General features: G+C 38.4%; 2 protein-coding genes across 2 annotated transcripts; one reads left to right on the top strand and one right to left on the bottom strand.

Annotated features, from left to right (window-relative positions):
- Nucleotides 1–82: 82 nt before the first annotated feature.
- On the top strand, nucleotides 83–13,820 carry LOC135172773 (venom protease-like). Its single transcript, XM_064139128.1, has 6 exons — nucleotides 83–1,566; nucleotides 4,933–5,685; nucleotides 10,153–10,336; nucleotides 12,029–12,333; nucleotides 12,503–12,654; nucleotides 13,281–13,820. Exons 2-6 carry the CDS (start codon nucleotides 5,616–5,618, stop codon nucleotides 13,440–13,442), a joined length of 873 nt encoding a protein of 290 aa, XP_063995198.1. The 5' UTR covers nucleotides 83–1,566; nucleotides 4,933–5,615; the 3' UTR covers nucleotides 13,443–13,820.
- On the bottom strand, nucleotides 13,805–15,779 carry LOC135172778 (small ribosomal subunit protein uS11). Its single transcript, XM_064139137.1, has 5 exons — nucleotides 15,447–15,779; nucleotides 15,151–15,278; nucleotides 14,970–15,070; nucleotides 14,715–14,780; nucleotides 13,805–14,110 (listed from the first exon to the last, which is right to left on the bottom strand). The coding sequence occupies exons 1-5, from the start codon at nucleotides 15,674–15,676 to the stop codon at nucleotides 14,003–14,005; spliced, it is 633 nt and encodes a 210-aa protein (XP_063995207.1). The 5' UTR covers nucleotides 15,677–15,779; the 3' UTR covers nucleotides 13,805–14,002.
- Between the last annotated feature and the right edge of the window lie 247 nt (nucleotides 15,780–16,026).

The raw sequence follows: 16,026 nt of genomic DNA on the forward strand, positions 1-16,026 counted from the left end.
ACCTCTATACAAATGCGCTCCCTTTTATTTGTCGCAGTAATGAGAGCATTTGATTCCTTTCCAAGCCTTCAAAGGCTTTTAAAGGCTTTCAGAGGCCATAAAAATAAATAAATAGTATATCTCTAATTTGAGGAAATAAAATATAGGAGTTGTGCCCACGTGGGCCATTACCGACCAACCGGAAAAGCAATTTTCAATCAATTTTCAAGAATTCCCTCCATTAATTGTTTCATCTCAAATACATGAACTTACATATTTATCTCAAAATAAAGTTCCCCTTCGATGGAATGAATAATCAATCAACTACCAATGAATCTATGAGTGTTAAACGAACTATTATTATATGCTGATAAATTCATGCTCTGGGCAATTTACCCAACGTCTGCATTCTGAATTAATGAAATTCTTTATTCAATGTGAATTAATGAAACTCTTTCTCGAATTTTAAAAGAAATGAATTTATTTAACGAATATACATAATTGAAAATGATCTAGAGATTATCCTACCATTCTAACGTTATAAATAGATGACCATTTTAATGAAAAAAAATTTTCCGTATGATAAATAATTGAAAACTTATTTTTTCTAGGGCAGGATCTTCCAAATGAATAGAGAATAGCTTCTGCTCTCCAGCGGCCATGATAATCCCGGCGATTACACGACTTTGAATAGTCGCAAGGAGCTAACAGACCAAAAGAGAGAACAGACCGACGTTGAGAGGAGCGAGGTGTATTATGCCACAGTCCTGAAGAAGCTTCCCGGGATGGAGTAACGACGCGCGAGAGAGCACCAAGGTGCTGGGGGTGTAAGCGTTAGAACTTAAAACTTTACCAATTTAACTGCGAACCGAGTAGAATGTTACTCTGTGCAAGAGCAAACAACTTGCTTGGGCATACGCGAAATGGAACGGGTGGGGGTGTGAGAAAGGCAGCAAGATGGGTAAGTGGTCGTAAGTTTACTCCTAGACGTCAGTCAGGGACGATTAAAAAGAAACAGGTACTTGCGTCATCCATGAGGGAATTTATCTGGATAAAACTTGAATTCACTTTAATTAAGGGAGGGCAGGGGGGGGACGATTAATGAAGTGAAAAGTGTCTTTTTATTTCGTGGCAGTCACTAAAATCATGGAATTTGAGAGAGTAAAAGGCTTCTCTTGGAGATCAAAATCAGCAAAATTTACAAAATTGTAAAACACAAAAATGTCCCGTGCTTTTCTTTCCACTGAAGATTAACTGTATGACATCACCATGCAGGCGAAAAAAAAAATAATGCATTGAAGAGACCTTGACGAAGGCCAGCGTTATCACTCCTCAATAAACAATTGTTCCGTTCATGAGTATTTGAGATAAAACCTTGAATGTCAAAGTGATAAGCTGTAAACCCAATTCAACAGTGACCGAGTCCCCGTCCTGGTGCCCTCGAAAGAGACTATAATAAAGGACAAAGTGAAAAAAAAAAATTCAATGCTCCGAGTATAATCGCTCTCATCGAAAAGCCGATGGATCTAGAAGGGAATTTCTCGGAATAGTGGCACTCTTCCACTCCAGTGGCCACCAATAAAAGTGGTATTACCGTTAATTGATTATTCCAATTGTTATTTTTCTTTACTCTGGAGAATCTATCCCGGAATCCCTTTGTCTGATGGAGCGAGTCTGTAATATGAAATTGATCTTAAAATCCTCTTGAATTGATTACCGAGCCCCAGACCCATTGTTCGAGGATTCAACCTTCATTGGAGGGTATCTTTTGTCGTTAATGGATGGTGTCATGATCACTGAAACACGATACAATTGCACTTAATAGCAGGTCTGGTTATCATCAGTACCTCCACCTTGGACGTGGCACACATTTTGTGACACATTCGTTGAATAATTTGCACTCAGCTGGTGATAACCTTCAGTTTAATGACTTAATAGTCGTGAATCAGACGAGTGCAAGTCATTTTTTTAGTATGGGAAGGAAAAAATTTTAATTCAGATAATTCTAGAGAATTTTATTGACATGATTATCAGCCAATTGGTTGTTTCATGTGATTAAATTATTATTCTTGAAAGGAGTGATAGATTTTAGCCATTTATAATGAAAAAATTCTTCAAATGAATAAAAAGAATATTTAAAAAATTGATTTACTTCAAAACATTTTTTTATGAATAGAAACCATTTATTTACAATTTTTTTGGACAACTCATATCTCATGAATTTTCATTTCTGAATCGTAAACTTTTATTACTTCTCATATTTTTTGATTCTCTATGTAAAAAAATAAAAATAATTTTTTAAAAAATTCGTGAACTCGTTGCAGTGAATACAGACTTTGGATGCAAACGAGAATATTTCAATGAATTTTTGTTGTGAAACAAATGATTTAGAGATTCGGTATATTAAAAAAAATCATCAAATCTGAATGATAAAACCAATACTGGTATAAAACAATATTTTAATAAAATTTGAATATCCCTCGATTTAAAAAAAACCTTAACCGTATTGGAGTGAAATAAACTTCAAAAGTATCGATTTAATGGGATATATGACACAGTAACCCTGGCATATAAATAAATCAAGCTACACTGGCGCTTTGGGATTAGGTGTATTGTATTCGGCTGGATGCCTGGATAGAGATATCCATCAAAGTCCTTTTGAGAAGTGTATGATCCATTGTATCCACTCTTCCGTAGTGGCTAACCGCACCAGAATTCTACGGCTTTCATAAATCCATTTTACCATTATCCAGGGGAGCAGAAAAAAAATTCAGGACCTTTGGGGGTTCGTCAATGTATTGGTACTAATAATCGACGAACAAATGCAACTAACTACAATTTTTTCATCAATTTCAAATATAAAAAAACTGGCAATGGAGTCAGGAATTGTCAGCATCTGTTAGAGTATATTTTGTATAGAATTATCAAATCATCACATCGTCCCTCTCGTTTCAATAGACGCATCGGACTAAGGATTTGTTCAATTTAAAGGGATAGGGCGACCCTTTTCAGCTCGACCGACTCAGATCTGCGGATGCGCTGTGGGAAATATTCAATCATAAATTTTCGCTGATGAAAACTTAAAAATCTGCAACTTGTCTCATGAAATTTATCTATTTCCTACATGTCTCATAAAGCAAAAGTTCTTTAGTTCCTCTAAATTCTCCACAAAAGTTTATGGCGAGTTCATTACGCCAGTCGTTTCATCCGAAGCACTCGTCCAATAGAATTTTATGAAAATCATTCAGAGTTTAATCATCTCCCCAAGTACCACTAAACTCAATCTTCCGAAATGAACCTCATCTATTTACAATCTTGTCGCTTGGTCTTGAAAACCACATAAAACTGGAGTCAATAACACATCGTGAAATGCTGCATCTGAGTTTCAGAGTTTAATTCACAAGCGAGTTACGTATTCGCCTGAATAACGCGAATGGCGCATTATGGCTCGATTAAATAGCGTTGATCCCGTGGACCGCATCCTGGGAGAATGTAACTGAGGGAGAGGACGTAAATTAGATTACTCTCGGTTCACCTGTGTGCCTGTTACCGAATGCGATTTTCCTTGGCAAGTAATCAGATTTGAATTGTTCATTGAAATTTATTCGTGTAAATGACGAAACGAAATAAAAACTCGTTAATTCACTTGGGGATATTTTTTTAACATTAGGATTTTCCCCATAAAAAATTGTAATTTCATGAAACAACTGAAAAATTATGCATTTCAATTGATTCTTCTCAGAATAATTCAGATGACGTTATCGTATTAAAAAATATCCTCTCGAGGATGACTCAACTGCAGTTGACAATAATCCACCAGAATTAATAAAAAATTCAAAACCTCTTTCGCATCCCTCCCGGATAGATATTCTTTATTGTCTAACCCCGGGTTATTGGATCGCTGAGAAAAAAAAAATCAGATAGGTTTACGACCGATAAATAGACAGAGTTCGGCCTCGCCGGGAGTCGTTGGCCCAGTGGCAAACTGCGGGCTTTCCAAAAAGTCCAGCTGAAAAAGATGATGAAGGTTCCTACCTCAATAAATTCCACATTTCGGAAGTAGATAACCCACCCTCCTGTTATCTTCATCATAAACCAGGCGCTTCGGCCCCGGCGAGGGCCACAAATCCCGGCGATATCTCGACTGATTGAACGCCATGGGATCACCCGCAATAAGTCATCGCGTGTCTTAATTGAAAATTAACCGCGATATCCTCGAGTTTGAATATCCAATGAGCCCTCGTGCTTGATCCTGACAGAGGGTGATACGAGTGTGTATCACGAATAGGAGTCACCAGTGGGTCAAGTTCAGTTGAACGTGAATGGAGTAAGATTGCCGAGAGGTTCCACTCTCACTTTCGTATTCCACTGGCGTTACTACCCACTGTTTGCAAAGGTGTATACGTCTGTGTACGCGCATGCTCAACTTGACGAATATGTACTCTTATGAATGCTTCAGTGATTGCAAGGGGCACATGGGATGAGCGAGTGAGCCACTCCACTCAAGTGACGAAAAAAAAAAAACACGAGACTATGTGAAGAGGAATTTTTTTCCGATCTTCAGATGAGAATGTTCATGAGGGGAAAATTCGAAAATTCTGGGAAAATTAAAATTCACACTACATGTCAGAAATTCGTGGTGTAGCGAGCCGCAATGAGAATGTATAAATTAATATGTAACTGCAAATGGCAAAAGACACTGGAATATCACTTCAAATTGTCAGTCCAGCAATTTTAATGACTATTCGTTCAAGGCAGATTTTATCGATCACGTTTGTAAAAACAAAAGTCAAGTACACTGCGTTCCACATCTATCAGCCCACATATCATGAGCTGAATAATTGATTATTGACATTGGCCGGGGGAGAGGTCGAAAGGTGTTTGCTTTGAATTTTCGGAGAGATAGGGGAAAATATTTGGTAATCTATATAACCGGGAATTTTTGCTGACCAGGAACTGGCAGACTCCAGACCCGCATGAAGTGGAGAAGGGACTGCGGAAATGGACTGGAGTTTAATCCAAAGGCAAATGTTGAATTTGCGAAATGACTAAATATTAAAGGGAAGCGCATTTTTTTGGGGCATAAAATGATTTTTACCCCGATTTTATAATTTCACTCCCAACGTTTCAATTATAAATAAAAAAAATTCCTTGGAATTCCGAGAAAAAAATTCTCAATCTGGATTTTTTTGTTCTACTAATGTGAGACGATCTGCTCATAATTAATTTTCAACGTTTTTTGTCACGCTCAATCGATAACTGCGGCGAAAACTTTGAACTGTGTCGAGGGCCACCGCAAAACCTCGCGATCATGAAAGGTCAAATTCTGGGTACATCGGCCGAGGCAAAACTACGGGCCATTGTCACACGGTACAATTACCTCGCTCAACTTTGTCGTCAGTGCTATCAGTGTACGTTACTTACATGGCACGCCGCAGATGCTCGTTCGAACTCCGTGTCAACTTTTACAATGAAATACCCTCACCCGCCCTCCCCCCTCATTTAACGATACCACTGTAAGGGGAGTGACGAGGAGCGTGTGTTTACGACGTATAAAGAACCCGTCGACGGCAGGATGCTGTGACACTTTTTTTTCCACAACCGAGCCAACACCACCACCACCAGTCGAGTGAAAAATGGAACGCGTCTCGTTGCTCATCATTGGATTTCTTGTACCAGCCACCCTTGCCATTGGCTTTACCAACTGTGAGTTTAATTTTTATGTTTTTGTGGGGTAATTGAACAACCATTGTTGGACATTACCAACAATGCTCCAGTCATTCTTTCCGGTTTCAAATATGTAATTACAGTTTTTTCATTGTTACTTTTTCTAATTAAAAATAAATTTCAACTCCAGTGAATAAAGTTTTTCAATTTTGGGGTGTAATTGAAATATTTTTCAGTGGTTTGATTAAATAGTTTTCGATAATTATTTTCACGGGAGGACAGTAAATGGGGATGTTACGGGTGAATGAGAAATGGCGTTTTTTTATTGTTTATTGGACATTGCAGTTAGTGTTGTTCTTTCATTTACTATGTTTATCCTCATTTTCTACTACTGGGGCTCCTACATTTTTCTACATCAGTCTTATGAAAAAATGGAAATTCTCCGTTCCATGAAAATAACCCAACTATTAGAGAATCCCCTCCCCCTACACCATCACCTCACAACATAATTACCAACCGGTAGATTATTTCTGCTGATTTTTTTTCCCTCCCTGCTACATGGGAGATATGATTTCTCTGAATCCCCTCAAAAAAAATATCCCACAAAGCCCACACTTGTCTTCACTCATCCCATCAGCTAACTCTCACTCCGCAAAGACTCCGCAATAAACCCTGTCCACAAATACCAAATCCTTGAATAAAGAGTAACTGGTGTCGACGCCCCTCTCCTAACCCTCTCAAACTCATGTAAAATTCCGGAGATTTTCCCGGCATTAAAATTTAATGCAGAGGGAGGAGAGGATGAAAACGAACAGACACGGGAGGTGAGCCTGTCACCGCAATATCCCCAGTTCTCTTGGTGTCCCTCGTTTCACACGCCCTGACTGATTAATTGGAGTGCCTTATACCACCTCCTCCTCCTCCTCCCCCTTCTGGTCCCACCCCATCGGCCGTCCCTCTCCCGCAAACCCAACAACCAACTTCTCCTCCCCCGCCCTCCCCGCACACACATACCCACATTGGGCCGCGCAAAATCGTTGGCCCATAGAATTTGAAGTCGCCGCTATTCGGAAACGCGTAATAGATATGTCAAAGCCACGCGGAACATGGTCATGATAATACGGCGATGCCTGGCCGGGCGTAAATCGGAAACGCCAACGTTCAATGCACAAGTTGGAAGGGATTCCACTTTTATTTTTCCCGTTTTTTTTTATTTAATTTTTTTTTTGAAAATATTCTCCCTTTCGATCTAAACCACCAACGCCATCATCCACTGGCCTCGTTCGCTTTACTCTCGATAACGGTATAAATTTATGCGCTCAATGGATGAATGAAATACTGTTGTGATTGGTTGAGTCTACTCTTTGTGCAAGTGAATTATTGCTCGGGTTTTATGGGGGAGAGTGGAAAATTTTGACGCAATTGTGAGGATTTTTTTATCGGTTGTTCAGTGAATGCGAGACTGTGGTTCGAACTCTAGGTGTAATCATCAAAAAACAAGTTTATCTTTTGAACAGTGAATAAATATTTTCAGGAGTCTATGGAAGGGTTTAATGAAGGCTGTTGAAATAAAAGGGGATTGGTGATTGGTGGGGTTCAGAGGAGTAACGTTAAATTCGATTTAGAATAGGAAGAGAAATTTTTTATATTTGTCTGAGCGTTCTCTCAAAGTATATTATGAGTCAACATTATTAGATTTCTACTTCGAAATTTGAAAAAAAATCAAATGTATATATGATAATTGAATATTATTATAGATTAGCGAAATTATGTCCTGATAAATACTGACAATCTTCCAGACAGTTCCAGTAAGACTGGGGGCAGTTTTTTTAATTGCATTTGATGAGCTTTCCGCTTCCATCAAAATAAACCCCCTCGTGTTTGTCTTATGTCCATAAAATAATTAAGTTAAAATTTACAATCCAATGAATTTCTCCATAAAATTTTGAGAACTTCCAATGTCAAAAACCATTAAAATTTCAATGTATCATAAAAACTTCAAAAGTGCATTGAGCCATTCACGAAATAACAGCCATCAATTTTCCAGACACCCAATGAAATAATTAAACCCGTTAAGTCCTTTCGCAACTATAAAATCTCGATAACACTACAATTGTCAAATCAAAATGGTCCCTTCCCCTCCCCAGTATCCGCCAAATCATTTATTTACCACTTGTAAAATGAATTGATTTGGCCTGTCAATACTACCGCACTACCCAACAACCCAAAATATCGGTAACAGGAAGTCATATGTTTTTTTGTCTCATTCGTCTATTCGATTTGAGTTTTCACATTTTATTTTTCATCCCGACCCCCACAAACACGTATTTTTCCGGGACACAGGGAGTTATGCGATTGACACCCCGATGATTGTATTTATCGCACGGCTGACACCGATCAACCCCCAACCCTCAGCCACACAGAGACCCGAGCTTTCCGTTCAACTGTCGGAGGGTAATATAAAATTATGGCCAGCGCGTTTCGGTTCAGTTTGAATTGTAAATTTTGAAGCAGAACGACACGCTCCGTTGCACACTCTCCGTTCAAATTTTGAGTTTCGACTGTGGCTTTTACCCTAAAAAAGACCGTCATCTCATTTTTTATTTTCCGGGAGATGATGGAGTGTCCATTAGACGAATGTCGCGGTTCAGTGATTGACGGCGAAATACTTCCCCTTTAGGGCTTACTCCCTCTCTCCGGCGTTCTTTTTCGCAGAGGCAAATTGCTAATTTATGATTACGAGCACTCTTCCACATTTTAGCGTGATGACTATTCGCTAAAGGGGAAAGGGGGGGGGGTAAAGGGAGGGCCTCAGAAATGGTTTAAATGGTATGCGGACGTCACCCGAACGAGGGTGTTTAATGGTGACTACTGAATTTGGTTTATTAACTCTATTTTCTGGAGACCAGGAAAATTCACATTGCGTTTAATTGTCGGGTACACTGGCACTCGTTATAATGGTGAATGGAATTGTGAATTCAATGGTAATTATTGAAATTTTGATGCTTCACAGGTGGAGGTAATTAATTTTGGAGAATCGGGGATTTCGTGGGTATAATTTTTTTTTCTTTCCCGGTAGATTGGTTAAAGTTAATTGTGAGATAATTAACCAGTTGATTAAGCAGGGGGCCGGTGGGATGGTTGGTTCTGATTTTTGAGCGATAAACGCCCTAATGAAGAATACTTTGATAATGAATGTTTAAGAGTGATTTTCGGGAGAGGGAAATTTAATTGGATTGAGGGGGGTTACCAATGCCTATAACTTGATGAATTGTCAAAATTCTAAACGTCAGGAAGACGAACGTCAATTTATAAGGATTTCTACAACAATTTCCAAAATCCTGGAGTCAAACTCTTGCAAAATTTGGAGAGCTCATATTCACTCACACTTCGGTACTTTTTCCTTATCCCCCTCGTAATGAAAATCATAATAATATGCACCGCCATTTTGAAAGTTTTATTATTGAACTGTTGCTAGCCACAGATGTTTATTTGTTCATCCCAATTGGCCTTTCTAGAGAAGCTTCAGGATTTCTCGCTATTTCCAATGAAATAAAGTTTTACAACATTTATCTACCGATATTGTAACATCAAACCAACAAAGCTCCTCCAGATCAAATGAATTGTGAATAGCTTGCATCACTGAAGCGGAAATTTAATTACAAAATTCTTCAACAATTGATACGCGGTTGCCATTGGAATCCGAATAATTAATTCAAGGTATAGAGAAGTGATAACTGAAACACTGAATCGATCAACAAATACACTCCTCGTGCGATGAATAAATGATATCGTCACAACCCCTTATTACCAGTAGAAATGAAAAAAAAGCCGGTGCTCCGGGGGAATACGATAAGCAAAAAAAATTGTTTGCGAAGGAAAATAGGAAAATGCATGACCAAATTTGAATACCATCAAGACTCTTAATCCCACGTTTTATTACGAAAAAAAAAATCGTTAATATTCTGCACCACACAAGTACGATGTTCCCACCAAAGAATTCCCATCCTTTTAATCCTTTTTTTTTTCAACTTTCCCTCTCGCTGCCGCGTGATTATCGTGCAATACCACAGAGAGCATATATAGACATATTTATTCGAGTCAGTGAATAGAGGGGACTCTGAAAATGCAATGTGCATCATTCGTAGCCAATTTCCACGATATCGAGAATCGATAGATGCAATTTCACATCATAAATGTATCGCGAATTTCTGCTGGATGAATCTACTCAAACGAATCATGCATAATATTTCGCCAATTCATGTTTGCTAGAAAAACTAGCGCGTGAAACCAAAGGACTTATGTCAACTTATACGTGTGGTTGAACACCTTGTAATAGTTCAAAATTCAGTTTCTAATTTTTTTTTATCCAAATAAATCTAATCTAAAAATACTCCACTAAGTCAAGGACCGATTGTAATTTAGTCCACGTGACAGACGAATTTATTAGGGTACGGTAGGGGCTGACTAGAAGAGAAATGTCAAATCGAAAATTTGGATTTTTAGTTGCTGATGTGCCTTGTGGAAGAGCAACTAGATTTACAAGAAGACCGAAAGTCGTGGGGGGAGAGGATACTCTCCCAGCGGAATTTCCTTGGCTGGTGAGCATCACTCGATTGGGGGGACACTTCTGTGGGGGTACTATCATCAACTCAAGATTTATTCTCACAGCCGCTCACTGTATTTGCACGTAAGTATTATTCAATTATGTCGACACCAAAAAAATTTCATCATTGCAGTGTACAAATCATATTAGACGAATTGATCTGTGAAAGAACAAATTTTACAGGGAAAATGTAAATTATTGTTATTCGAATATCATAGCTGTCGATTACTCAGTATTATTCATGTCGGGTAGAATATTGAGAATGCAATTGAAAATGCAATCGAGAGTATATGAGAATGGCGTTTAATTAAATTTCAATCGGACACTTTATGCACTCTGTTCTAACTCTTCGCTCCACTGATAACAGTGATTAATAATACATTTCGGAGTAATTAGGACATTATTCATTATGGCTATTAAGGATTGCCGTCTGCTTAGTTCTCAAAAGTGTCAGGTTCATGAAATTATTGGTGTTGAAAGAAATGGAGAATTTTATTTTAGTGATAGCTCAAGTGAAGCCTATGTCCAATATTAAACAAAATAATTATCTCTGTAAATAAATAGGGTGAAAGGGCTTTAGAAATGGCTTTCCCTCTGCGATTAGTAGACTCATTTCGCAATATTTCTCCAACTTTATTTTTCACCTACTCATCCCTAATTCTCTCAAATTGAAAATAATTTCCCATGCATTCCCCCAAGATTATTCACCTCCCAGGGCGTTTCGCATAAGAAAAAATCCACCCAAGAGGTTTTACGTGTACTCCAGAGTAATTTATCCCGCGTTTAGATACTCCCGGAATATACGACTTTAATCGCAGTGTTGTGCAAAGTAAAGAGAAAGGGGAGGAAGAGTATGAGCAATTAAAAGGCAGGCAGATGGTTGTGCAAAACGCGTAGCGAGCATAGCTCAAACCGATCCTCACCCCGCGTCCAACACCGGTAACGAGGGGTTGGCCCTGGCTCGAATCCGACCCCGACTGTGACTGTACCATGATTGCGTGTGGATTACAGACCACTCGGTAATTGTGTCCCGCAACTCACAGCAAAACCCTACCAAGGACTACAAGTCTGATAGTCAACTCCCATCTGACTATTTCCCTCAACTCGTGGATCCAAACTTCTCACCATTTCTTACTCCCTCCCTCACAGCTTATATCTCGATTCAACGATTAATTTGTTTTTGCAGCATCCGACTCACCATTCCCCTTATATTCGCCCTCTCCTCGCCCTCACCACCCGCAACAGCGAGTTACTTGACAGTTTTATCCAGTTTTTAACCGTCATCCAACTTCTTTTTATGGCACCCTGGAGTGAAACGGAGTTTCTTGAATTTTCCACTTTCTGCTTGACACCAAGAGATAGATCTTCCTTGAGAAACTGAATTATTACAATTTTACTTTTTTTAATTTACTTACTTAAAGTTTTTTGTAATTGAGTCAGCGTTGAAGAGCTTCAGACTTCGTATCTTTAATTAAAAAATCGTTCTCATTGATTATTGTTTTTATTCAGTTATTCGTGGAGATATTGATACCGATGGCGTTAAATTCGGCAGCGAAATTATTGAATTTTTTATCGGTTTTTTATTTAAGAATTCTTTTTTCAAGCTTCTCCAACAGATTCAACTGCTGATTCACATTTTTATCCCCCCAAACGCAGATTTTCAACGGAGGCAATTCACAATTCATCAAACCATTTCATTATTCTTGTTTATAAATTCTGCTTCCCCCGGTCTAGTGAATAAAATACCATTAATGAACGAATACATTAATTAAACAGTACAACTGGAACAATACCCTCTCGACAACTGAAGGTAACCCTCGGTGAATATAATTTACGTGGACCAGAGACACCACCCTCAGTACCTACTGGTGTACGTAATATCGTTATACATCCCGACCACAAGTGTGGCAAGTACGTGGACGACATTGCAATACTGGAGTTGGAATCACCGATAAGTTGGACGGATACTGTACAACCTGCTTGTCTTCCCACGGCACAGGGTGAAAAGGGTTACCAGGGATTTGGTGGGGTGAATGGAGTTGCAGCTGGTTGGGGGTGGCTGGGTGAAGATAAATCAAAATGTAAGTTTTGAAAATCAATCACGGAGGAAAATTTTGAATAAAAACGTCAGCTAAAAACATGACAATTACGTTTGGAAAGGCATCACTCCATAAATTTCACAATTTGTTTGCGCAAATAATACCCTATTGATCGCGCACAAATAAGATTCTTTTTGTTTCTAATTTTCAGATAAACGAGCTGATGTTCTGCAAAAAGTTAGTGTAAATATTGTTGAGAATGAGGTATGCAGGGAGTGGTACAAGAGCCAAGGACAGAAAACCAGAGTTGTACCTCAACAGATGTGTGCTGGGCACGAAGATGGTGGGAGGGATTCATGCTGGGTATTTATTTAAATAATTTTAGTCTAAATATTCTGGAGAAATGGGGAATTTCATTACTCATGATGTGTAACGCTTTATTAGTCGAATTACGTCGCAGCGAGCTATTCTAGGATCGGTCCAGAGATTTTTTTTAAATATTTGATTTCTAGCAATTCTTAATTCTAATCAAAAACAAAAATTGAAAAAAAATCTTGCGAATCCCCTATCCTACTTATGAAATAAACACTGTAAAGATGCAGTCAACTACTTAACTATTCAATATCAGTATTGAATGTCCGATACCCCTTTTTGTTAAATGACTGAACTCCAGTAATTAAATCTCCCAAATTACGTGGCAGGCTCAATGAAATTAATTAACTCAATTACCTCATTACGAACTTGCGCTCAATACCACCATTAACTAAATTTCGAAATTTCCTCCAATGGTTCAATACCAAAGAATTTAATTTCCGGAGAATCCCTAGTGGTGTAATCATCTCATTTAGAAAATAAAATTCCTTCTCTACACAATTCGTCTGTACCACCTTTATTTCCCACAAGAAGAAAGAGCCCGAGGTTAAATTCGCTTGTGGTCACTCGAGATACGATACCAAACGTACACAGTAGCTTTTTGTCCTTTGTTTCAGGCTGATAGTGGTGGTCCGCTGATGGTCGGAAGCCATTACGACGGTAGTACACTAGTCGTTGGAGTTGTCTCCTCTGGCATAGGATGCGCCAGACCACGACTTCCTGGTATCTACACTAGAGTGTCTGAATACATCCCATGGATCGCCGCACAAATTATTTGATCTTTAATAACCCACAGGAAGTAACTATGCAATACCCACAGTACAAGCAGAAATGATGATTTTAATGCATCATTGTGGACAAAACTAGTCAATTATTCGTAAAATGTTGTTTATTGTATAAAAGACGCCCTTTTGCGCATAAAAATATTTCCATCACGTCATTCATTGTTATTATTTATCTCTCAACCATCTTTTAAGAGAGACTTCTCCTTCGGTGGACTATAACGTAACACGGTAATTTAAATTCTCCCTAATTTATTCCCCTGTAGACTATTTTTATTCTGAGGGGTCCACTTTACTCCATTTTTGGCGTATCATTTTTAACCCACCAGTCCATAGTGTCCCACCCTCTTCTACAGCTAATAGTTATACCTATGAGTGCGGTCTTAAGACTAACCAAACCCTATCCTAAGCTGAAAGCATAATTTTATGCAGTTAGGAGAATATATTCTTCCTGAATCGCTTCATTAATAATTAATAGTAAAATCATTAAGGCTAATATTTTTTTTTATTTTCTTTATTCCTCTAAACTATTTTTTCGATATTTAATAAATTCTATTCTACACTCTCCTCGCTTTTCTCGGCCTCAGCGGTGTCCACGTGACCCTCGTATTATCAGTTACCGATATTATATTCATCCCTCCCATTTGGAGACCCTTGAGTGATGCCTGCAATTACGCCAAAAAACGCTCACATTGGTAGTTTAATTATATTAATACGCCACCTTCATGAGTCTCAATGTACGGAAAACATGCTCCAGCATTGAGAATATATCTCTGAATGGTTCGAGTCAGGAATGTTGAGTGTGTAAAGAATGTTAATGTTGAAGTGGAGGATAAAAGCATTTCAATCAAAGACTGATCTCTAGAATTCCCAATGGAATGAGTATTTTCATTAAAGTGTGAGTATTGTACATCTGAATACTTATTCTTGCACTGAAGAGAATCCTCTTTGTGTGTAAAAATATACCACGCGAAATTAAAGCGGAGAATGGAGGACTCGAGGAACGTGTATCAGAGACGTGATGTGTCAATGTTTTCGATTTCTTTTAGAAAACCTCAGAATTTTTTCGAAAAAAACCTGGTATTCAGTTTTGACTGATGCTACTCGAATAAAGCGGAGTCATGCAGCTAATCGATTTTTTAAATTGAACTACGCAAATAGAACGAAAAATGAAAATACCGTTGTCTTTTGACTCGGTTGTACATAAATCGTGTCCGAATGTGTGGAAAGTAGCATGGAATTGTTTTATTAGAAAGTTTTTAAACTCACCATCCTGCCCGGGCCAAGACCTCTTACTCTGACTCTCACCGTTTGGAAGCCCTTTTGCAGTGCTTTCTGAAATACCAATACCAAAAATAATAAATGAGCGTATAACAACGTAATGTTTACGGTGTAATACCAAACATATTTATATCGTAAAAGTCAGTTCGAAAGTTCTTTCAAAATGAATAATGATTCTAGTCTTTTTCGAAACAAATACAAAATAATTAATTAAATTGTAATAAAAAATAGGTGGACACTTACAGTGCTCACGCTGATGGCTGTTGCCTGAGCAGCTACATTGGTGGCACGTCTTGCACCTGAGAATCCTTCAGCCCCACACGTGTGATACACATGGACAAGTCCTGTTCTCATGCAAAAACAAAAAAATGAAAAATCCAAAAAGCTATGAAATACCATTCATTCTTAAAAACGTCAATAGTACCTTTATGATCAGTCAAAGAAATCAGAGTATTATTTTTCGAGCACTTGACATTGACAATAGGAATTTCCTTGAAGGGTATTCCATTGAACAGTCTGTCTGGCAGAGTCTCATCGGGGAATATGTCTGACCTACAACAGTTGTCAGATATCATTTTAGGAGTCAGGTATCATGTTAAAGATAAAAAAAATATCTTTTGAACAATTCATTTCGTTCTTGCCCTGATTTATAACCTAGAACTCTACTGAGAGCTGTTCATGGTTTGACTCCGAATGACATTAATGTGCATTGACACTCACTTGCTCACGACATTTTCGATCTCAACCCCAGTCTCCCCGTGGGTACCCTCATCCCTCTTCGGCATATGTCTATTCTGATTCCTTTTGTCATCTTTCGGTAAGTACGAGGTTATGTGGAAAAATCTTGACAAAATTGGTGTAACCAACACCTGTTTCTGTGTCAGCGTTGGCTGATAACAGACTCTCTCCATCAATGCAGCCCTCCATGCACTTATCACTGATTTTAACATCTTAGAAACACTAAATAACAATTGTTTTATGTATATTCTGTGTTATTTAGCCGTGAATTGTGCTCACAAAGGCACCATGCACGGCTTAACCAGCGCGAAGGCTTACGCGCATGTACGAAGCGAGAATCTCACGCACATGCGCAAGCGCGCGAATATTTCATTACGAGAAAATCTGTAAATTGTTAAAATGATGGAAAATTCCATTTGTCGCTGCTATTCGACATATACAGGTCACTTTTAGAATTAAATATTGAGGGCACTACAGAATCTGCCGGTGTCAAAGATGAATTTGCCAATGAATTTGTTTCATTCTTTTTTTAATCAGTAATATCCAGCATTATTCGAAGTAA

Source organism: Diachasmimorpha longicaudata, chromosome 2 (assembly GCF_034640455.1).
Source record: "Diachasmimorpha longicaudata isolate KC_UGA_2023 chromosome 2, iyDiaLong2, whole genome shotgun sequence".
Classification (NCBI taxonomy): Eukaryota; Metazoa; Arthropoda; class Insecta; order Hymenoptera; family Braconidae; genus Diachasmimorpha; species Diachasmimorpha longicaudata.

Excerpts from the sequence above, each read along its gene's own strand:
- LOC135172773 (XM_064139128.1), top strand. The coding sequence starts at position 5,616 with ATGGAACGCGTCTCGTTGCTCATCATTGGATTTCTTGTACCAGCCACC. Across the intron at positions 5,686-10,152 it reads TGCCATTGGCTTTACCAACT|TTGCTGATGTGCCTTGTGGA; the intron begins GTGAGTTTAATT and ends TTGGATTTTTAG. Across the intron at positions 10,337-12,028 it reads GCCGCTCACTGTATTTGCAC|TACAACTGGAACAATACCCT; the intron begins GTAAGTATTATT and ends TTAATTAAACAG.
- LOC135172778 (XM_064139137.1), bottom strand. The coding sequence starts at position 15,676 with ATGTTAAAATCAGTGATAAGTGCATGGAGGGCTGCATTGATGGAGAGA. Across the intron at positions 15,071-15,150 it reads TTCTTTGACTGATCATAAAG|GACTTGTCCATGTGTATCAC; the intron begins GTACTATTGACG and ends GCATGAGAACAG. Across the intron at positions 14,781-14,969 it reads CAGCCATCAGCGTGAGCACT|AAAGCACTGCAAAAGGGCTT; the intron begins GTAAGTGTCCAC and ends TTGGTATTTCAG.